Source organism: Tasmannia lanceolata, unplaced genomic scaffold (assembly GCF_043159265.1).
Source record: "Tasmannia lanceolata isolate RefF3 unplaced genomic scaffold, GAP_Taslan_0.1 ptg000015l, whole genome shotgun sequence".
NCBI classification, from domain to species: domain Eukaryota; kingdom Viridiplantae; phylum Streptophyta; class Magnoliopsida; order Canellales; family Winteraceae; genus Tasmannia; species Tasmannia lanceolata.
Genome location: NW_027518692.1, coordinates 32554701 through 32577370, shown reverse-complemented (window position 1 = coordinate 32577370; position 22670 = coordinate 32554701). Strand labels below are relative to the sequence as shown.

General features: G+C 38.3%; 2 protein-coding genes and 1 long non-coding RNA gene across 3 annotated transcripts; all 3 read right to left on the bottom strand.

Annotated features, from left to right (window-relative positions):
• Positions 1-1276: 1276 nt before the first annotated feature.
• Positions 1277-5955, bottom strand: LOC143846339 (putative indole-3-pyruvate monooxygenase YUCCA10). Its single transcript, XM_077354771.1, has 5 exons — positions 5706-5955; positions 4819-5177; positions 4398-4631; positions 4068-4190; positions 1277-3547 (listed from the first exon to the last, which is right to left on the bottom strand). Exons 1-5 carry the CDS (start codon positions 5953-5955, stop codon positions 3353-3355), a joined length of 1161 nt encoding a protein of 386 aa, XP_077210886.1. The 3' UTR covers positions 1277-3352.
• Positions 5956-11239: 5284 nt separating this feature from the next.
• LOC143846965 (CASP-like protein 2B1) lies at positions 11240-15299 on the bottom strand. The gene is made up of 3 exons (XM_077355585.1): positions 14541-15299; positions 13509-13641; positions 11240-11577 (listed from the first exon to the last, which is right to left on the bottom strand). Exons 1-3 carry the CDS (start codon positions 14759-14761, stop codon positions 11326-11328), a joined length of 606 nt encoding a protein of 201 aa, XP_077211700.1. The 5' UTR covers positions 14762-15299; the 3' UTR covers positions 11240-11325.
• Positions 15300-18013: 2714 nt separating this feature from the next.
• On the bottom strand, positions 18014-20173 carry LOC143845565 (uncharacterized). Its single transcript, XR_013234476.1, has 2 exons — positions 19962-20173; positions 18014-19405 (listed from the first exon to the last, which is right to left on the bottom strand). It is a non-coding gene; the product is annotated as an uncharacterized LOC143845565 (long non-coding RNA).
• Positions 20174-22670: the final 2497 nt, after the last annotated feature.

Genomic DNA, 22670 nt, shown 5'->3' with positions numbered 1-22670 from the left:
AAGCATTCATTTGAAAGGCCCTTACATAGATAGGGTGTGTACAGGTTTGGGGTGATCCAAACCATTTATTTCATAGGCCCTGATATAGATAGGTTGTGCCCAAAATATCAGCTCCATAGGATTAGTCCAACCCTTCCAAATGTGGAGGTGAAAATGGACAAATTTATACCCACCCATTTTCACCTCTAGGATGATCCTATGGAGCTGATTTTTTGGGCACACCCTATCTATGTTAGGGCCTATCAAATGAACGGTTTGGATCACCCAAAAAATGTGGGCCCACCGTGTTTCTTGCCGTCACCTCATATAAGCTTATATGAGGGGCCACTCATAGTCACCCTGATTAGATCCATGTCATCAAATGTAACTGATTTTTCCTTTTCAACCGATTTTAAAATGTAACTGAAAATGACGTGGACCCAATGAAGAGCCCTTTTGCTGCTCTTTATGTAAGGGCTCCCTTGTATCTATCATTGCTCATATATATATATATATATATATATAAAGAGAGAGAGAGAGAGAGAGAGAGAGAGAGAGAGAGAGAGAGAGAGAGAGAGAGAGAGAGAGAGAGAGAGAGAGAGAGTAAAGTGTCTCTAGTCGGTCGACTAGAGAACCTTCTCTAGTCCGCCGACCAAAAACACAGTTGGCCCACATTATGGATTATCCAAAGCATTCAATTGATAGGCCTTGACATGGATAGGGTGTGCCAAAAAAATCAGCTCTATAAGATCATCCTAACTCTTCGATTTGTGGAGGTTAAATGAATGTGATGCATGAGGCGACAAAGAAAAAAAAAATTGAACACAGAGAAATAATAGTAAGTGAGGAGTTGAATGTAAAAGTTAGGATTTATAAATAATTATCAAGACTACCAGAAAAAAACTGTGGAAATCTGCATGCGTGTAGAGGTGACAAAAACTGTCACTAATTCTATATTGTAATCACTAATTCATTACAATTGATCGATCCAAACCGTTCATTTGTAGACACGCTACGAAAATAGACTGGAGGTTTCTATAATTATCTCCATACGATGATCATGTCTCTCCGAATTATACAGGTTTCTATAATGTGCAGTTCCTCGGAAGGGGTCGAGACCAGTGCCCTAAAGGCTAAAGGCTAAAGAATTGAATAAGGTTATTTTTGTCATGTGGGACAAAAATTATACATTAGGTCATATGCTTTTGTTTGTCTGTTTATTTACATTTCTAATTCTAAGATGAGACTATGAGAGTACTATTGCTACCGGTGAGTAGAGTACTATTGCTACCGGTGATACTCAGAAATAAAATGCACTCATTCTTATTAGAATGGAAAGGGAAGCCCGAGATGGGACAGTCCAATAGAACAGATTACAAGATAAGAAAGCAGAAACAGAAAATGCACAACATCAACAGAACAAGACATGGCTAATCAAGGGGGAAGATAATCAACCCATTATAAAGAGTCACTTTTCACACCCCTCTTGGCTAACAGACCAGCCTTCTCATTGGCTGCCCTCCTCACATGCTTCAAGACAGCCGATGACCCTGATATAATCTCATAGATCTCATCTATGAACGGCAAGGATCTCCAAGGAGGCACCACTCCCCCCTTAAGCCACCGGATAACATTTAAGGAATCCCCTTCAATAATAACCTTATCAAGACAATCACCACTTATTTTCTTGATATCGTAGAATACCGCCTTAACTTCTGCCTCCAAAGCATCGCATACACCAATCGGACCAAAGAAGACCCATTGAACAACGCCCTCGCCATTACGGCATAACCCTCCAACCCCGGCCGGCCCGGGATTACCAAAAGAAGCACCATCAAAATTAAGTTTGAACATACCAAGAGCAGACTGTTCCCATCTTTGGACAATGCTAGGCAATCTTTCACTACTAAAACACACTTCCCTCCAACCTTCCCAAAGGTCAAAAGCCGAAACAAATTGAAATGATGAAAGACATCTCGTCCATGAAATCACCAAGGCGATAATGCGCATGTACAGAAAATACGGAGACTTGGCCTTCCCCTCAAAGATCCTAGAATTTCTTTCCTTCCAAACAACCCACCAAGTAGCAAGCAAACAGACTTCCCACAAGATTTTTCCTTTTTTTCTCCAAGGCACAGTGCCCCACTGATGTAACAATAACCAAATAGACCTCGAAAAAACCCAAATGATTCCAAACCTAAAAAAGATACATCTCCAGATCAATCAGGTGAAAGAACAATGCATGAATAAATGGTTCACATATTCCCCTTCCTTAAGGCAAAGAGAGCAATGATCGACAAGCCACATGCCACGGTTTCTCAGGAAATTAATTGTCTGAATCCGGTTGTGACAAACAGCCCATCCAAAGATACTCACCAGTGGCGGGCAATGATATTTCCAAACCTTGGCTGAATACGATGTAGTAGTACTGGGCATCAGACTCATATAGAAAGATTTGACAGAAAAACTCCCGGATGGTTCCACGGTCCATATTCTTCTATCTATCCCTTCCACCTTAATGAAGCACCCCTCAAGAAAATGACACAGACTGGAATATGACTCTAGTTCCCAATCAAAGAAATTCCTTCTAAAGGAAGGGCACCACAGTAACTTCCCACTACTACAATCAAAACATTCACTCACAAAGGCTTATTTCTTGTCAGCCACCCTAAAATTATTGGGGAATAAAAGATTTAATAGCCCCTCAGCACACCAAACATCACTCCAAAATTTGATCTTATTGCCCTCATACACCCTAAACTGAATTATCGAATTAAAGGGGACCGACATTTTCAAAATGTCTCTCCACACAGTCACCCCTTTATTTCTATATAGGTCAAAAGACTCCCAACCCCCACCTTGGCATCCAAACTTGCTACAAATGATCCTAACCCACAAATGGAGATGCTCTTCTCCAAATCTCCACAACCATTTTCCCAAAAGAGCGTGGTTGAACTTCCTGATCCTCCTAATACTCAAACCACCCATCTTAACAGGGGCACAAACATCATTCCAGCTCACCAAGGATATCCCCTTTTTCTCAGCATTTCCTCCCCACAAAAATCTACGTTGGATCTTTTCAATGCGCAAAGTAACACTAACTGGACACACGAAAAGAGACATATAATAGATGGGAATGTTGGTCAACACTGCCTTAATCAACACAAGTCTACCACCTCTGGACACCAAATTCCTTTTCCAAGTGTCCAACCTCCTATAAATCTTTTCAATTACCGGCTCCCAGAATTCCTTGTTCGGTCTACCAACCCCCAAAGGAAGACTAAGGTAAGTAGAATGTAAATAATCCATCTCGCAACCTAACCAATCCGCCATCTCTAGGGCCTCTTCCCAGGGCAAATTCAATGAAAACATTCTAGAGTTGTGGAAATTTGACCTTTGTGTCATTGAAAATCCTGTTTATGTCATCAGCTATGTTTTGGGCATCTTCTGCAACTCCAGCTAAGCCTCTTCTTGAAAGTCCTGCACAATAAAGACCATTCTTACCCTTCCAATGGTTAGGATACTTCTCTTTTGGCATTCCGTCTTTGCCAAGGAGGTAGTCCTCATCCTGCATAAACAGAAAACAAGCATATATAAACACTTGAAAAATGAGAGAGAGAGAGAGTTACAACCAATTACTCCAAAAAGCTTAAGCTGGTAGAGTCGGTGTTATTTAATCATTTATACTTCAAAACTCCCCCTCACATGTGGACCCTTTTTTGGGGGTTGGTGGTGAGGCAATAGGTCTGATACATGTGAAACAACTAATTACTCTAAAAGCTTAAGCTCCTTTTATAGTAATTGGTTGTTTAGAGAGAGAGAGAGAATGGTCATAGATGTCATGAGACTCATGACCTAGTGGGCTACCACAACATCACATTAATCTTGGCCTCTCGAATCAGGATCATCAGTGTCGGAAGACCTTGATTTAAAAGATCTAGATTTCAGTTGGGCACAAGTGTGGCCTTGCCCTAATGATGTTTTTGGTAACCCACCAGATCAACGGCCTCAATCACCACAAACATTTGCACAATAAAATCTATCTCTCACAGTACTATACTCTTTAGATAAACATTTAGATTCAACACCTTAACCCAATCTTTTGCAGTGCTTCTATAGCCGGTAGCAAAAATAATTGAGTCGAATTGATGCAACTTTCCGTCTGCGAAAACTGCTTCATCTCCCTTTATTTGTGTCAATGCAGGAAGAACCTGTTCATCATAATCAAATGAAGTCATTAACGCTATCTTTAGAGCCATAATCTGAGTTACATATATAATGTTATTATAACCATTAATGGATGATAAGCATATATGGAAATAATTATTAGAGATATCAAAAGAGATCCTGTTTAATTGAGGACAGAAGATATAGGCTGTACAATGAATTTCTATGTATGTTTGTATCTTATAAGGTACCTGAATCTCTCCTGACTTGATCTTGTTCATGGTCCCAACATCTATAACTGGGGACCTGCCGGTGGTAGCTTTCAAATAGAACGGGCCCTTAGTGGGCTTACAGAGCCCATACTTAGACATATCTCCATACTTCAATTTGGCGACCATGGAAACCATGGAATCCACCATAGATAATGGCAAATATTTCAACATTGTCATTCCCAGCTGCACTATCTCTCTTGAGAGCACATGCAACTGCATGCAATAAACCATTAGAAGACCGTATAAGAGGATAATTAGTAGATTAAAATAAATTATAAAATCTGGGCTTTGTGGGTCCCATTTTTTTTTGCAAGGGGGGCCTTCATCTGTTTGTGTGGAAATTTTTACACAGAGATACTAAAACCATGGAAGACTTAAATGAGTGACCAACAAAGATTACCGGACTTCGAATGACTACAGAGGTCTTTGCTCCATAGTTTGATAGATCTAAAGCTATTTCCATGCCAGAATTCCCTGACCCAACAACCAAAACAGACTTGCCATTGTATTTCTTGCCTGACTTGTACTCACTAGAATGTAAGACCTCCCCAGAGAATGCATCCAAGCCTGGAACATCTGGGACAAAAGCTTTACTATTTTCACCAGTGGTCACTATCAGGAACCGGGCGTTGTACTCCTCAACCTCGCCGGAGTTAGTATTCTTAGCCACTATAAGCCATGTTCCGGTGGTCTCATCGAATGTCGCGGACTCGACGGACCGGCAGCACATTGGGCTGAGCCTGAAATGGGAGACATAGTGATGATGCCAAAATCCGGATCTGGGCGTCGGACGAGCGCTATCGGCAAAACCAGCAGCTTAGGTTGGTAGAACTCCTATTCATGGGTGCCTGTGCTCATAGAAAACAACGTTAGAAGGGCCCCGGAGTGGGGACTCGGGGGCACCCTCCGATGCTCAAGTCAGGTATCGGTATCACAGATATCTAAGCAAGACTAATAGAGATAAACATGCTTATGGGGGGAAGAAGAGTGTCCTCTTACCATTAAGCAAGGGGTGCCTTTTATAGGCTTAGAGTTCTTACACCATGTTTTGGTGTATAAGCCATGTGTCCTTGTGCATGGCAAGTTTTTAGCATGTTTGCCACTTGTCGTAGTGCTTGCCATGCATTAGCATGTATGCCATGTGTCTAAAGTAAAAGGAGAATTTATTTAGTTTTCCCCCAACACTTGTCTTTATACTTTTCTTGATCATAATTAGATTCCTTTGGTATAAGGGTGACACGTGGAGGGCTCTAACTGTCCTACCGTATTTTCTCCCTATCACATAGTTATCAAGGTAGTTGATGAAGTGATTTTTAGTGATAAAGGTTGGGGTGCTGGGTGGGTGGGGCATGTGAGGGAGATGGCAGAATTGCTTGGCTAAGTGTATGTTTAGGCGATCATAAGCCTTTTTCTTCCATAGAGAAGCTGAACAGTCTTCTCTTTCTAAGATAATGTGAGGTATGGAGAGAAGCTTGAGGCAAGCTGATATTGCCAACCCAGATGGCCCTGCTCCTACTATCACTACTTCCTTCTTCATTATTTTTTTCTTTTTGTCAAACTAACGTCCCATTGTTCCTTCTTTTATAGGTAATTGCCAAAGCAATCCTCATTAAAATTGCTTGGAAGATATCTTTTAATATTATTTGGCCTTCACACGTCTTCGATCTTTGCAATATTTTAGATCTTACCAATCTCGTTGAACATATCCCATAAGATATTGAATTGACCAAATTATCCATGGGTTGACTTATTCAGCCATTTTGAAAATGGTCAGCCAGTTTCTACTAGTAATCTGGGCCGTTGAACTGCGGATGGGGTACCACAATAGATCTTTGATAAATGGCAATCATGTCCGCTTGTTCAGATTTACAGATGTAACAGTCAAAGGTGATGCAACACCGTGAAGAAAAGTTAAGGCAAGGGGAGAGAACCCATCGACGGAATGGAGGTTCGCTTAAGCGACGACGCTTTGTCTCCAAGTGTTTCAAATAACCTTGAGCTTGTCGTCTGACAGTTTTTTTTGAGGCGGTAGATGGGCGCTCTGTCATCATAGTCGCAGTACACACAATATGCATCAAAAGCAGCGATCCACTGGAGACATGCATTTTCATAGTAGCTATAGTGAGTTTGGCCTTTCAAATAACTATCGTCGTACCCGTCAAAATATAGAACATATGGTGGAGCCATTATGATCGGTATCAAAAACTGAAATCAATCGTCTGATTTGTTTGTCATGTCGAAAGGAATACAACGCCTGTATCGGATCTCAAATCAGATGAGTGAAAGCTGATGAACGAAAGAAAGAGCGCGATCAACGACTGAGATGATTCCTGAAACTGTGCTGAAGACTGCTGGCCGCTGCTAAAATAGGTTGGATATGCTCGAAAAATTGTCACGAACAACTTTCGTGTTGAGGTCGAGGGCCAATTTTGAGCAGAAATAGCTCGGGTGAGGAGAGAGAAAATGAGGGGTAGAGAGAGAAAGTATAGAGAGGAATTTTCTCTTTATTTTTTTCTGATTTTTTTTTTTTTTTTGGTGCGTGAAGAAAAAAGAGGGGGTTAAATCTAGTAGTACCAATATGAGGGAGATTGCCCAAAGGAAAAACAAGGGAGTTAAAATTTTACCTTATTTTATAAAGTAGTCAATGAATACTAAAGGGGATGTCCAAAGAAAGATAGAGGGTGAGATTCATTACCCAATTAATATTAGTGGGGTGCACAAGGGAGAAATAAGAGGTTAATATCTGTTAAGGGGTTGCCTAACGTAAAATAAGAAGGGGGCTGGTTATCTCTTTCCTTTTATGACTTTGGTTGGCACTTGCACAAGGAAACTATTCCCTAAAATTTAAGTAGGAAAAGAAAAAGTAACTTCATACATACGTTGCTATATCTGTTACTTCATTTTCTGCAAGAAAAACAGTAACTCTCTAACTTTCTGTGTACGTTAGTTCACCCTTTGCATTTCTTATGTAACTGCACTTAAAGGGGGTTGTCCAGGTAAAACAGGGAGGGATAATTCTCTTCTTTATCTTTGACCCGGAAGAGTTACAGGCAAGCAAGGTAAAGACAAGCTGTACCGCATGTAAGTTGTAACCTTTGGCTGCAAGTCACCTTACCTGCGACTGCAGGTTACCAAAGCTAATGATAAAGACAAATGACCTTTTGTGAAACTTGCCGTGCAAGTTACAAGTCACAAATTCCACGATTTCTAATAGCTATTGCTTCTCTGATAAAAGCTACCTTCCATATATCTTCTCTTTAGTGGTCAAAGAACCCAGAAAAAATGGAAACTCACGGCCGTCTTCTCCCACACGAAAGTGAAAAGGTTAGAAACCTTGGGTTTCCTTCTTCCTCACAAACTCAGTTTCCTGGGATCTTCACGGCAGCAGTATTGGAGTTTTCTTCTCGGGAGGAAACTTGGAGGTGGTGGTAGTTTTGTGCAGAATTTATGCAGGATTTGGCTGGCCTAAATTAAGGAAGATGATCTGCTACTAGGTATTAACTTGGCTGGTTTTAGGAAGTAAAACAAGGCTGAAACAAGACTTGGTGTTGACAGGAAGATGACTGCTTTAATTGGTTGGACAGATGTCGTAGATGGGCTGGGTATTGGTTGGGTTGATGGGCTTGGAAAATAAGGTGGGATTAGGGCTGTTAAAAGATAGAGAAAAATATTGGTTCTCTGTTGGTATTAGAAAGAGGGTTTGGGATAGGGTTTATGCAAGTTTCGGGTTATTGATGTCTGAGATAAGAGGGTTAACGATGGGTTTGGATTTAAGGTTGCAGGTGGAAGAAGGTGGAAGTTAAGGCTGCAAGGTGATGATGAAGTGCTGGTGACTATGGAAATCGGTGGTAGGGCTGATTCGGCATGCCAGACTTGAGGTCGAAGAAGACCTTCTTCGTTCTTCGAAGACTTGAATCTTGCGTTGTGATAGCAAAACAATCTTTGATCTTTCGCTTTGATACCAAATCGATGCAGCACCACCGTGAAGAAAAGTTGAGGCGAGGGGAGAGAAATAGACGAAAGGGGAGAGAAATAGACAGAATAGACGAAAGGGGATGAAGAGATGAAAATAACATGAAGAAGAGACGAAAATAGGGAGAGAAGATGAAGACTTGGGAGAAAGAGGAGATGAAGACTTGGGGAAGAAGAAAAGAGGAAATTAGAGGGGAGAATATCAATTCATTAAATTAATTATCAAAGTTCCCAATAAAGCTGTAAAAAGGCCTATAAATAGGCAATTAACAACCTAAAAGATAGGAACCTACTAAAATAGGAATTCCTAAAAGACTAAACTTCCTAATTCTAAATAACATGGAAAATAAAATCCTAGAAACTAATAACATAGAAATAAAAATACTAGAAACTAAATAATACATAAATTAATCGTAAGATCTGCATCAAAAGGCTTTAAAAAATTCCTGTCCAAGAAATCGGATTGGCGTCACACTATGTGATGGAAATACAGAGAAGAATCAAAGAGAAATAATTGAAACATGTGCGAACGGGTTGAGAGATGTAGAGAGAGAGCTTTGTTGAAGATGTGTTTTCACTTGAGGGTTGGCCCACATCGACTATGACGATTTTTTTTTTTTTTCATTTTATGGGTTTTAGGTGATTAAAGATTGTTTGAAAGTTTGAACTCAAAATTTGGTTGGAAGATTCAAAATAAAGAATCACCCTCTTGATTTTTAAACCCTTTGCCTTTTGTGTTGCCTTGGAACTTGAACCCCAAAACCAAGTGTGATGTGAGATTGTGAAAAATGCAATGCAAGTTTTTTAGTCCCACCTTAGAAAGTTGAAGAAACGTTTACCTCTATATAAGAGTTATTATAGAGACAAAGGCTTGGGCCTTTCAGGGGGCATTGGAATTTGTTGGGTGGGTGACATAATTTTACAAAGATCAAATAAAAAGCACACGCGAGCACTGGGCTAAGGCTCGAGGTCCTGTTACCAATAGCAGTGACAAATTTTAAATATAAAATCTTGATGTTTTTTTCTGTCTATAAAGACATGCGTGTTCTTCCGCCCAAAACACACAAGCATACTGTTTTACAGAAACATACAAATTTCTCTACTTAAGTTTTGCTCTTTCTTCCTCCATTTTGTTCTGTGTTTGAGCATAGTTCTAAGGTAATTTAAAGTGGACCACTAAGCGAGTGAACGTCTACCTGACCCTATGCGACTGTCTTATCTTGGAGTGTTGATTTGCAGGTTGCACCGTAGAGCGCTAATACAACTCTTAAGGAGAGCGACCAAGTGGCACAACGCATCCGTTCATCCTTCTTCCTTCACCAATCATATTTTTTCAAAGGGGTTTTATCTTCTAATCAATAAGGGCAATCTGCCTTCTCAACTTTATTTTGATTATTCTGATTTTCAACATTACCAAAACCCGTTCAGATTAGTCACGATCAGTTTGTATTATCTAAATATTTCCAATAAAGATAACTCTCTAAAGAGTCCAGGGAGAGTAACAGTTTTAGTGTAATTACGAAACTAATCTATCCCTAGCCTAGTGTTTGCTTAATGGAAGTAACAACACTCATGGTAACCAAAGGCTTTAGGGTTTCGTTTCTCCGAGTGGTCTCTGATCTACCAAACAATCGTTGATTCCATTGCTCTAAGCCTAAGGTTTGGATAGTTATGAGGGATACATTAGAACTGTGTTTGTCAAAGTTCATAAGAGAGCTTCTTCAGCTGTCAGATCATTCGCATCATCAGCAGCTTCAATATGATCATCATGGTCGGAGGTAACGATCAATTTTTGCTTAAGTTTGATTTAGTATCTAATAGTTGGTGTCAGACCAAATCTCTAATTAATGGTGGTCGATCGTATGCTTGATGCTCAGATCGTAAGGTTTATATGATTTTATTTCTTGGTTGTATACTTGGATTTATTGCATTCTTCCGATCATAGTCTTGACTATCGTTTGATCGTGATTAATCAATGCGTTTAGAATTTGATATTGGTCGACGATCATCGGATCCATGGTGATGGTCGTTGATTTTGTATAGTCGAGAAATCAATAACTTCAGGGAGAGAAAAGGATCATTCAGTGTTAAGGTTAGCGCTGTCTGGTGACATCGTCGGCGTGCCATTGGATTCCTGTCACCCATGACTGATCATGGTGTTGTTGGCCCTTGGATCGGCAATTGTGGGCCGTACTGTGTTTTATGACTTCATAGTGCGAAAAAATCCATTACTAAGATGATCTTTACTATTTAATTAATTACATTGTTTCAAAAAGTACAGTGGGGCCCACTTCATAGGTTGATCCAAACCGCTCATTTGTTTCCATGATGTGCAATCCCTCTATAGAACAAAGGGCTAGGATCATCCTATGCAGATTATTTTTGGGGTACAGCCTATTTATGTTGTGGCCGACAGATGGACGGTTTGGATAATCCTATGAAGTAGGCCCCACTGTACTTTTTGAAAATACTGGACTTGCCGTTTGATACGCAGATTTAGAATCTTGAATTTCCTAGAAATCGTAGATGGGAGACTAGAGAAGGAGACTAGCCGTCGTTTTCTTATTTCTCGCCTTCTTTCCGTCACGGAGAGAGTAGGATCATCCCATGTTTCCAGGTTTTAGAAATCTAGGGATGGTTCTAAAGAGAAGTGAAACGGACGGTCTCCTTCTTCTCTTGTCTCCCATCTAGGATTTTGAGGAAATCTAAGATTTAAAAATCCGCGTACCCAAACAGCCCCTAAATGTGGCAAAAACCATTGTGGAATTCAAGAACCACAGCTTGAAAGTCTCCACACAATTTCAAGCAAAAGTACTGAAACTTGGGCCAATTCTACGCCAACATTCTCATATAAAACCATGACTTCCATTTATTGCATTACATCAAAACTAGTTATAGAGCCATCTTCACCATGAAACCTTCCAACCTTCGATTCCTAGCATCTTCCACTATTCTTACTTTTGTTACTCCCATACAAACGAAAGAGGTTGAAGGCAGACATGCAAGAGAGAGTCACCATACTAAGAGAAACCAAAAATGCACTTACAATTCCCTCACCCACTTGGGTGCAAAATTTCCCATACAAATTACATATCTTCATCCACTGTAATTCTGGCTGGCCGAGCTCCGCAATCACAGCCGATTGTGCCGCCGCAGCCACTGCTGAGAACGTTAGGTACGCCAATATCTGCGAGCGTGCCCAAGATGAGAAATGGCTAAAATTATTTTAAGCTTTGGCAAAATATTTCTTGGTGAATTTTTTCAAAGAGAGATGTAGTTAGGGAAATGATATAAGCGCTCCCAACTATGTTTTGATATTTTCACTGACTCATCTTGTTTTTTAGTACTTAAAGAGCTGCCAGATAAGGGTGTCAATTTTGGCTCGGGCTCGGAAGCTCGCTCGAGTTCGGCTCGAATCCTTAACGAGCCGAGCCCAAGTTAGGCCAGGCTCGGCTCGTTAAGGCTCGTTAAGAATTTAATATATTTAAATATATATATTATATATTAATATATACACTAAAAGGGTGGTCCAAGGAGTGAAAGCGGGAGGCAAAATATGTCACTTCTTTTTTGGAACCCCATTTGTTACTTGGACCACCCCCGTAGTGTAAAAAGAGTAGTAAAAAAACACTAGATAGGGCTGTCCAGGGATGATGAGGGGTGTGAAATTAATATAATTCGGGCTCGATAAGGCTCGGCTCGCGAGCCTGGCTGAGCCGAGCAGAGCCTGATTCGAGCCCAAGCCGAGCTTTTGAGCTTAACGAGCCGAGCCGGCTTGGCTCGTTTAGACCCCTACTGCTAAAGGATATTACAGATCTCAAAAAGTTCTCACAAGCCATTTAGAAAAGACAAGACAACCTGGGTTTGTGCAATTATTAAAACATAGTTCTACTGATAATATTTCCCTATAGGTATGGGATATCATTATACATTGAAGGTCCCTCTAAACAAAACTGAACTAATGTGGTTCAAGTTACTTTTTTCTTAATTTGTAATCAAACAAAGAAAAATCATGGACTTTTTGTTAAAAGTTTTTCTTTTCCTAACTTTTTCAGAAATATCTTGCGATCGACCGGTTTTTAGGTTTGGATTACAGGAAAAACATATCGTGAAGAATAGATTTTCCTAGATTTTTTTTATTTACATGTATGATTCACGGAGAAATGATATGACTTATTTAGGCGTAGTTATGGCTAATTTAGAGGGATGACATAATAAATTGAAGGGCACTCTAAATAAAACTTGAACTGCAGTGGTTAGAGTTATATTTTTATGTGTAACCAAACAATGGAAAAGTAGGAAATTCTGGAAAAAAATACTTTTTCAAACTTTTCCAGAAAATTCCAGCAACCTAAATTGCAAGAAAAACATTTCAAAATAAAAAATATTTCCGGCACGGCATGAATAGCTACAGTGACACGGCCCGTACCAGGCTGTGGGTTTAGACCCACGGCACGGCACAACACGACAAGCGGCCCGGCACAGCAAAATCAGTGAAAAAGTGAGCATCTAGAGCTATTTTCCCGGGCCGTGCCGTGCGGTGCCTAACATCAAACTTTTCCGTGCCGGCGTGGACAAATCGTGCCTTGCCGTGCCAGGCCCGCGGGCCACATTGGGCTGAGAAGTTTCATGCCGTGCTGGCATGGCACGGCCCGTTTGCCACCTTGACCTATGATTATGGTTCTAAATTTTGGTTTCAGCTAAAATTTCGGACCCATCCGAAACCAAAATTTCGACCCGAATAAAAATTATTATTTTATTACAAATTTCGACGAAATTCTGGGAATTTCCGAAATTTCGAACGAAATTTACCTATTTCCATTTCGGTACCTTTCCGTTTCGGTCCTCACCGAAATCCGAAAATTTGGCCGAAATTTAAGGGATTTCACCCAAAAAACTGGATTTCTGACAATTATTTTATAATATCCCGAAATTTCAGCCGAAATTGCTGAAATTTCGGTCGAAATATATTTGAAGAAGAATTAGCCGTTAAATAGATTTCGTGGGATTTCAAAATTTTAGGTCCAAATTTCGGTTTCACTGAGAACCGAAACCCATTCCGAAACCGAAATTTGAAACCTTGCCTATGATAAGTAACTATAAGTAAGAAAGATTTACCTGATCACAAGAGAAAATGACCCAAGCCAAGGGCTTGCTGAATAGCACACTTCCTCTAAGCATACTTACTATACACCGAAAGACTTGAAGGAGTGAATAAGAGGCAGCTATCCCATTAGCTATCACCAAAAATCTGTGGAATTCCTTGTGAAAATCAGAACAGTAATAGACTAAAAGGGAAGTGCTTGTTTATAACTAACTATACACTGAAGTCTGGTGTATATATATAAGATGCCTCTACTAGTCTACCGCCCAAGTAGCATACCATCCAGACCGTCCAATAAATGGGTCATCCTTTAGCCATTAATCGGACGGTCATGATCAGCCCATCTTCCTAAATTTAGTCTATTTTGGTTCATTGGACGCTCTGGATTGATGGGTATTCACCCTGACTGGATGGTATCATGGTAGCTAGTGCTGGTTGATACTTTATACAGCGTTTGGGTGTATAGTTCAGCACAAGATCATTCCTTACTAACATCACAAGAACAAAAGGTAATATGAAACCTTTCGGGCCGTTCGGATTCATGGATTTTATACTCCAGGATTATAAAACCTTGAATTTTACAAGCTAAATTTTGGATTTTAAAATCCGGGATTTTACAATCATCGATTATAAAATCCTTGTATCCAAATGGACCCTTTGAGTTGTATCTTTCAAAACTAAGATACAATATTGAAAGAAGAAAACAAGAAAAAGAAAAAGAAATCGGAAAATTGGATTCTTCCAACACATACAATACTCAAAACAGAAGAAAAGGAAAAAAAAAGAAACAATGGATTGTTCCACATAAAATTTGGTTAGAAAAAACATAAAAACAGAAAAATGAAATGATCCAACATATGCTATATTGTAAAAAGCAGAAAAAAAGGAAAACAGAAAAAAAGATTTCTAGCAGAGAAGAAGGAAAATATTAAAAGAACTGATTGTTCAAATTAATTGAGAGAGAGAGAGAGAGAGAGAGAGAGAGAGAGAGAGAGAGAGAGAGAGAGAGAGAGAGAGAGAGAGAGAGAGAGATTTCATGTTCTTACACCAAAGCTTTCATATCAGTGAATTTTGCTTTCTTCTCAATAGAAAAGATCTGCTTGACCTGTGTATCAGACCCTATAAGAAAAGCTGAGAGCACTCCCAACCCACAAATCACACACCTCAAAACCACCTCTGCAACCTTCACCCTCCTATCAACCACCTTCAAACTACTGCCAAGGTAGACAGGAACATTACCAGGACTAATCCCAATACCAGAATACATCTTTCAAAACCAAAAGCGAAACCCAAAACCTCACTCACTAAACAGTACAAAAAACTCACTAAAACAACTCAAAATCCCTCTCTATAAAAGGCATAGAAACCCAACAACCACAGACATCTATTTATATCCAATAAACAAACATAACTCATGATTTCTTTTTCTTTGTTCAACATCTGAAATTTGCAAAAGAATGACAAGTGGCACTAACACCCACTAAGATGTACGGACAAGGATAGCCAAAAATGGATTGGAATGGAATTCAAAGTGCTGTGTTGGGATGGGGGAGACCTTACCCTGCACTTGATGCCATTAATGAGAGCCAATCCCACTTCTGACCTGTATTGAATAAGGGGTGCACAAGATTTAGGACCTTTCTAGGGAAAAGCAACAGTTTCCATTGGGTTTTTATGTGCCCAAGAAAAAGGGATGGCAATGAATTCTCAATTTCTTATGGGAATGGCCGAAAGGCCCGAAACAACAAATTTTGCCAGAAACACTGAAGTATTTGATAAAATAGAAATGTGAAGGTGGGTATCTAGAAAAAAAAACACAAAGGTAAAGTTGAAGGCACAAAGGAGATGGGGTCCATATAAAGTTAAAAAGAGGACAAAGAGTAAAGATGATGATTGTTTTAAGTGCTTCTTGATATGATTTGGGTGGTGGGAGTAGGTATTACGTCGGTGTTTATGGTACTTGAGTGCTTAGCTTGCTCAGCATGAGATATTCTTTTCTAGTGTTTAAATCTAGAAGTTCTTATATTTATAAATGAGAAGGGAGAAGGCTAGTTTCCTTTCCTAAAGAGCTGATTTGAACATGGTCTTAAGTCTGGCCTAATATTTTAAGGGGTACTCAAGATGAACAAACAAATATGTTTTAATATTTGAATTTAGGGAAATAATTTTCCCACTCTCTTTTCTATAACTTCTACCTTCTTTTATTTGTCGTTTGTTAACTTACCAACATTTGAACTAATTCATTGTGATATATGGGGTGGATATCCCACACCATCCTATTCTGGTGCCCATTATTTTATAACCATTGTGGATGATTTCTCTAGATGAAATTGGGCTTATTTAATGTGTCAGAAATCTGATACATATATTAACTTGAAGAATTTTGTTCACATGATTAGAACTCAATTTCAATGTAATGTTCGCCAAATTCGAACAGATAATCGAAGGGAATTCCTATCCAACTCCATGCAAGCTTTCTTTCATGAGCAAGGGATCATCCACCAACGTACGTATGTTCACACACCACAACAAAATGGTGTTGTTGAACGCAAGCACCACCATATCCTTGAAGTGGCACGCGCACTACGTTTCCAAGCTCATCTTCCCATTAGTTTCTGGGGCGAGTGTGTGTTGACTGCAGTGTACTTGATCAATCGCATGCCCACCCAAATTTTATTTGGTCTTACACCTCATGAAAAATTATTTAAAAGTAAGCCCAAATATGATCATTTGCGTGTCTTTGGGTGTCTGAGAAGTTGGTTAGTTAACATGGTATCAGAGCCAAAGTTCTCGAGTTCAAACCTCCCGAATACCAAAATCCACATGCGATGGTTAGCCCAAAGTGGGACCACATGTGCCACGCGTTTGCCAAGTGGGCCACACGTGCGGGGGAGTATTAAAGTAAAAAAGATAAATAACGCCTTTCTCCAACAGTTTAAGCTTTTGGAGAAGTTGGTAAGTTAACATCATTTCTTGAAAGAAAATTAATTTCAAGAAAGGAGAAGTATAAGGGGTGGAAATGTTGAAGACAGAGTTCAAAGCAAGAAAAGAAATCAAGAAGAAATTAAAAAAGAAAACACACAAAGCAAGAAGAATAAAACTAAGAAGCAAAAACCAAAAACACACAAGACAGGAGGAGAGATATAAACGTCTTCTCTTTCAATAATATGTCAAAAACAGTTACACCACACCATTTCATGTTTTGCACTTCCAAATTTTTAGATAAAATAAGATAAAGTCCTGTTCTAATTCAACTTCAATAGTCGCAAAACAACTTATTTGAAGTTAAATATGATTATTTGCAATTAATACTTATAGGATAACACTTAAAGGAGAAAATGATTTGGTCATTTCTACCGTGTTTTTTTGTTGCATTTCATAGGGAATCGAGCTCACATTCTTGTCCTCTTGCGCATGTGGCACAATAGAGGGTTTCATCTTCTTCTTTTTTACAAGGCAAATGACAACGACTGCCCTTAATTAGGGCATTCGTTAAGGAGCATTAAAAGCTCCTTTTTTTTTATGCAATTCACGATTTTATACAAAAACAACTTCCTTAGGGCACTCGTTGGGGATTAAATGCTTTTTTTTATGCAATTCACCATTTTTATTAAGGCATCATTTAAAAAAAGTTAAAGTATTTTTTAACTCTTGATAAAATGTTTAATTTATCCTTAAGCTGAAAGACAAAAGAAACATGTACAGGAGTTTACTTTATCTTTTGAAAAACAACTAAGTGTATGTCTGCCTACATTTCTAAAACCTTTCAATTTCTAAACATCTAATAAAACTGTAGTTTCTTCTTTTTCATCTTTCTCTTTTGCAAAGATACTAAAATGGGAATGTAAAAAGGAAAAAGACAACCAAGAGAGAAGAGTCAAGAAGGAATCATGTTGATGAAAATCTTCTAAAACTTCATATTAGGTACTGTTCTTATTTTCATCTATTACATTATATTTTCACTATTGTTTCTTATTTTAATTATTTTTCTATAAATAATTTTAATGAAAGATTTTTTGTACATGTGTACTTATGCTCATTTCAAATATTTAGAGAACAAATGAAAAAAGTGTTATTGAAAGTAGAATTAATCATAGTGTCACGGCAAAATGTCTTGACTTAAATCACCTTCCTAATGATCAAGAAAAATCAACTTTTTATGATAAAGGCATTGATATAAATTAACACCCAAAAGAAATTGAAATTTTAATATTATCATGTGATGATTTGAAATTTGATGAGATGGATCAAGATGAAATTTTGTAACATTTTTAAAAAAAATAAATAATGGCATTTAATCGAAATTTCGGACTGAAATTACCAAAATTTAGAACCGAAATCCGAAATTTCGTAAATGGCGAAAAATGAAATTTCGGAAAATTTCGGTTTCGGATTTCGGTCGAAATTTAAAACCATGCTCACAACTAGTAGAAACTAATTTATCATGAAAAAAAATTCATGGTTGCCAGACACGGCCTTAACTTCTCCAAAGAAAATGTTCACACGGCTACAACATGTGTTACCTTTCTCAAGATTTATTGATTATGAACTTTAACGTCAGAGAATACCCACAACTAATATAGATGCTTTAAGATAAGAATTTACAGAAAAAAACAAGAGGCATTAGACATATTAGGTATCAATCACATGAGAAAAAAAATAGAATGAAATGTTTCAACACAATCGGACAGAAGAAAGAAATTAAAGAGATCGAGATCTATAATTATTTTTGGACTACATAGTCGTTGCACTAAAATTGTATCTCGTGTACAATTCTTCCACTCGAATTAATTTTGATATCACATTTGATGGTACTATTTTAAGAGATGGTGCATGACAAATCCAACTCTTAGATTGACAATTCCTCCACTTTGTAGAATAACTGCGAGCCAAACATGCCACTTCTTTGAAGCCAACAACAGTTCTGTCTTTAAATCCTTTAAACTGTCATTCCCTGTGATTGCATTTCATGTGTGACCTTCTATGCAAGAAGATCTTGATGTCATGTTGGTCTGAGAGATTAGCATCTGACGAATCATAGAACATTAGATTATTAAGTTCGCCCCCTACAATTATAATAGTCAAGAGGCATCATTTCATCTAATCCTCTAAACTACTAGAGCTTAAACTGCATCACGTATATTCTTCTTGCATGCACTAGGGATGAATTTAATGCTCCTATCAGCTATCAGATTGCCCAAAAATGCTTTCCAGCTTGATGGATGTATCCTCCTCATAATCCTAGAAAATCCCAAATTTTTTTTGACTTCATCTTAGTTGATATTGGATCCGTCCTGTTCAAACCACATTTTGACATAACAGATAAGTCCCTAGTAACCTTGATATTACATTTGGTGGTACCTTTTTGAAGCAACCTTGATATGACATTTGGTGGTACCCTTTTAATCTGTAGAATTCGAAAAATACAAGAACCTTAGATTTGTCTAATTCCTCATGCCTACGATAGTACCTTAAATTGTTCAATTCCTCAAGTAGAGATACGTGTCTCTAAAACAACGGATGCTATTGAAGAATAGTGCCTTAATGTATATCAGGCATGACAGCGATGGAGGAAGAGAGGAAATCAAGGTGTTACTTAGATCCAAAACTAAGAGTATTTTCATCACTTCAAAGATACCATCTATGATGTGTTAGGGTGATGGGGGAATATTTTCGGATCTTCTTATATTCATCCAACTTCACCCTTGTTGGTCACTCTCTAAACCTTAACCTAGATCCATACCCAACCTTCAATGAGACTGATATGGCTATATCTCGAATAACATCATGCACCTTTACGAACCCTTCTACAAGCAACTATGCAGTGAGGAGCCTTGAGCATTTTAACATAGAGAAGCAATTTATCCAATCCTTCCTCCATGCATTCATACATCTTGAGAAAATGACCCCCCTGTTCCAAATGGAAAAAAACAAAGCAAGAAGTTACATTTTATTTCCATAGCCTTTGGACGTAAAGTTGAACAAAAAATGTTGACGAAATTAAGAAATTATTGATCTTAGAGTTCTCCCAAAAGAAAACCTTTGTGGCCCATCCATTTCCCTTTCTCTTGGATCATTGCCTATTTCTACATAAGGAACCTTTGACTGATCTGAACCGTTCATCTGATAGATCTGCATCAGACATCCTACAGCTAAAAATATCACGCCAATCATCCAATAGTATGTATTTTTTGTCATTCTGAACACAGACTGCAAAAACTTCATAGCCAACAGTCCACATTCAACGACTAAAAAAATCCATTACTGCATGGTTGGATGGTTGGACTTGCATGAATTTTGGATCATAAAAGATCCAAAGTAAAGCTGACCAGTTGGACCGATCAGATCAACAGAAGGTGAGACTTATGATACTGTAGTGGGTAAGCACCTCTCTAAGTATTGGGGAAATGAACAAAAAATTCAAGAATTATAATACCAGCTAAAAAAGGAAGAATAATGCACATTACCTTCTTATCTTTCCGGTGGTAATAGAATTTCAGACCGTAAGGAGACAGAAAAAACATTTCAGACCATATGCAAAACAACAACCTTTCCCCTTCCCTGTTTCTGTGTTGGGGATGGAGAAGTTGTAACAAGCTAAGTAATTTATAGTACAAGAAATCTAGAGAGAAGGATGAAAAGAAATTCGATGAAAGGAAAAGGAAGTTTCAATGAAGTTTCGATGAAGTTTCGTTCTGTGTTTTAGAGACAAATCTAATAAAGAAGGAGTGGTACACATGGAAAAAGAGGAAAAGGACAGGCAAATAAAGGAAAGCTGCTGCACAATCTATCACAATATCTTACCTTTGGAAAATTTAAAGAAAAAAAAAAGGAAAAAGAGAACAAAGATAAGATTCGTTTGGTTCTTCAACAACACTCCTCCATCAACATTTTTAATTTTTCGTCCAAGGGAGTACAAAAGAAGAGTAAGAATCGAGAGAAAGGTTAAAGTATATAACATTATGTCATACCCCTGTAACAGTGCTGCACGCCCATCTCCAAACAACCACTAGGATGTGCAAGGCCACGCTCACAACATCATATAAACATTGATAAACAAAACTACTAGCTGAATATATTATTAATTAACCAAAGATACATAATAAATTGGTCTCAAAGATTTCAAGGCCAAACATGGCTCAAATCCACAATTAATTAAAACAAGTCTCTTAGCTATTAACTGAAATAAATGTTTACTGCTCAAATAAAATCCCTACTAACTACTAAATCAATGCCCTGCAAACCGAAGATTCCTAAGCAAATGAATCCTTCCTCACGCCATTTACCCATGAGCTGGCTAGTTATTATTCGATATCTGAAAACATGATAGACAACATGGAATGAGCTTTTACGTTCAACATAACAAGAAATCTGCATAAGATGGATCAAGTATACAAAACAAAACACGAGCAAAAGCATTTGATAATAATGCACAGTTTATTTAAAACAGGCTTGTATCATGAGATAAAACATAAAAACAACACAACTATCAGTTTTGACTAATCCACATGATCTTCATGATACAAATAATCTAATAAATTCACAAATCCACACTAGACATAGCTATGGCCTCAATCACCTCCCATAGTGGTGGGCTATCACAATATATATACCAGCTTCACATCCCTTACCGGCGAGGTTGTCAATCAGCCCCACGTAGTCACGGCCAAGTTTTACAACTCCTCCTAACAAGGGTAATAACAAGGGAACTCCCCCCACAATCGTGCACTCACTATGTAGGCAAACGACCGATTTTTACGTGGCGCGCCCACAAACTATTTAAGGTCAAGATACAAATCATAGCTACGCTTGTCACCGTGCATGTAACACCAACCGGTCCCGTCGGACCCAAAAGAATTTATTGTTGGCATTTTGGTGGGGCCCACATCGGTGGGAGCCACATTAAGAGAAAACATTAGTTTTCTATTCTCTCCTCCACTACAGTTGTATTTACAAAGGGAGTCTAAGAGATAAATCCCATGTATTTAGACTTTGTGAAACACTAAGTGTTTGAAGTGTGGAAGGACACAAATATGTTTGTTCCGAAATCTATAAATATGAGTTGCGTTTGATGGGAACAATACTCATACGTTATAGCTAAAGTTCCATCATAAAGAGGGACTCTAATCCGAGAGGAAAACTGTGCCAACGATTCCATCAATCGAGCCTTAAGGTCTTCTTAAGATTAGAAGATCTCTCTTCTCCAGTTCGTGTGTCGCAACGGAGATCGTGTCCGTGATTCGTTGATGTTCGAGGGAGTCATGATCTTCGATTCTAATTGCCATGACCGGAGGTAAGTTCCGCATTATTTCGAATTAATTAAACCTTACATTTATTCCGTGGAATATCAACAATCACATTACATAACATGAACATCACAAGATTTTGCATACAATGAAATCCAACAATTCATATGGACATAAATCAACTTTCAAACTTGATACAACAAACATATGCAAAAGATAGCATACTTGATCCAAAGTTTCATGAATTTGTCATGCTAAAAACTTGTCTTGAATAACCAAAGAGATATTATTACCAAAATGAAAATTTCAGTTCATAAACATGGTTTATAAATCGCAATTTACATGAAGGAAAACTCTACCTAGAATCACAAGTTACGTTCCAATGGTTTGAACAATAGATTCATTTGCAACCATTCAAGTTCATTCTTCTAAATGACCTAAAATTCATGTAATATGTAAATTAGAAATTTGATAATCCTTTTTGAACAATTACAGGTCTCTAGAAACCCCCAAAAGTCCAAAAACAAGGGTCAAAATCCGAAACCACAACTCAACCCATAGTACCCGGGGGTTCTGCTCGGTTGACTATCAGAGTCGATTGATCAGGCTTAGTCGACTATCCAGACCCCGTTTCTGGTTCTGTAACTTGCGCGAGTTGGTTCGTTTTAACACACAAAAACCATTCGAAAATCCTTGCTTTCTCTCTCAAAACACCACTATAACACTCTTGATTAACCCCTTTAATCCAAAACATGATTTAGGTTCTCAAAACACAAAAGATCTTTAAGATCTAGGAGAAGAACGAATTTTCTAAACCCTAGTATGTTTACCAAAACAGTTCCTACAATTATCCTTCTTTAAAATTGAGTTCTCTTTGAATTATCATCAAGATTGGCCTTTGGTTTTCGACTCCCATATTCAAATTCCCCA

What these genes read in the sequence shown, in the direction of transcription:
- LOC143846965 (XM_077355585.1), bottom strand. Translation starts at nt 14,761, where the DNA reads ATGTATTCTGGTATTGGGATTAGTCCTGGTAATGTTCCTGTCTACCTT. An exon ending in ACTGATATGAAAGCTTTGGT is followed by an intron (nt 13,642 to 14,540) that starts GTAAGAACATGA and finishes GGAATTCCACAG; the next exon opens with ATTTTTGGTGATAGCTAATG. An exon ending in TCATTTTCTCTTGTGATCAG is followed by an intron (nt 11,578 to 13,508) that starts GTAAATCTTTCT and finishes GCACGCTCGCAG; the next exon opens with ATATTGGCGTACCTAACGTT.
- LOC143846339 (XM_077354771.1), bottom strand. Translation starts at nt 5,955, where the DNA reads ATGAAGAAGGAAGTAGTGATAGTAGGAGCAGGGCCATCTGGGTTGGCA. An exon ending in CTTCATCAACTACCTTGATA is followed by an intron (nt 5,178 to 5,705) that starts ACTATGTGATAG and finishes TTTGGCATCATC; the next exon opens with ACTATGTCTCCCATTTCAGG. An exon ending in CTGTAGTCATTCGAAGTCCG is followed by an intron (nt 4,632 to 4,818) that starts GTAATCTTTGTT and finishes TATTGCATGCAG; the next exon opens with TTGCATGTGCTCTCAAGAGA.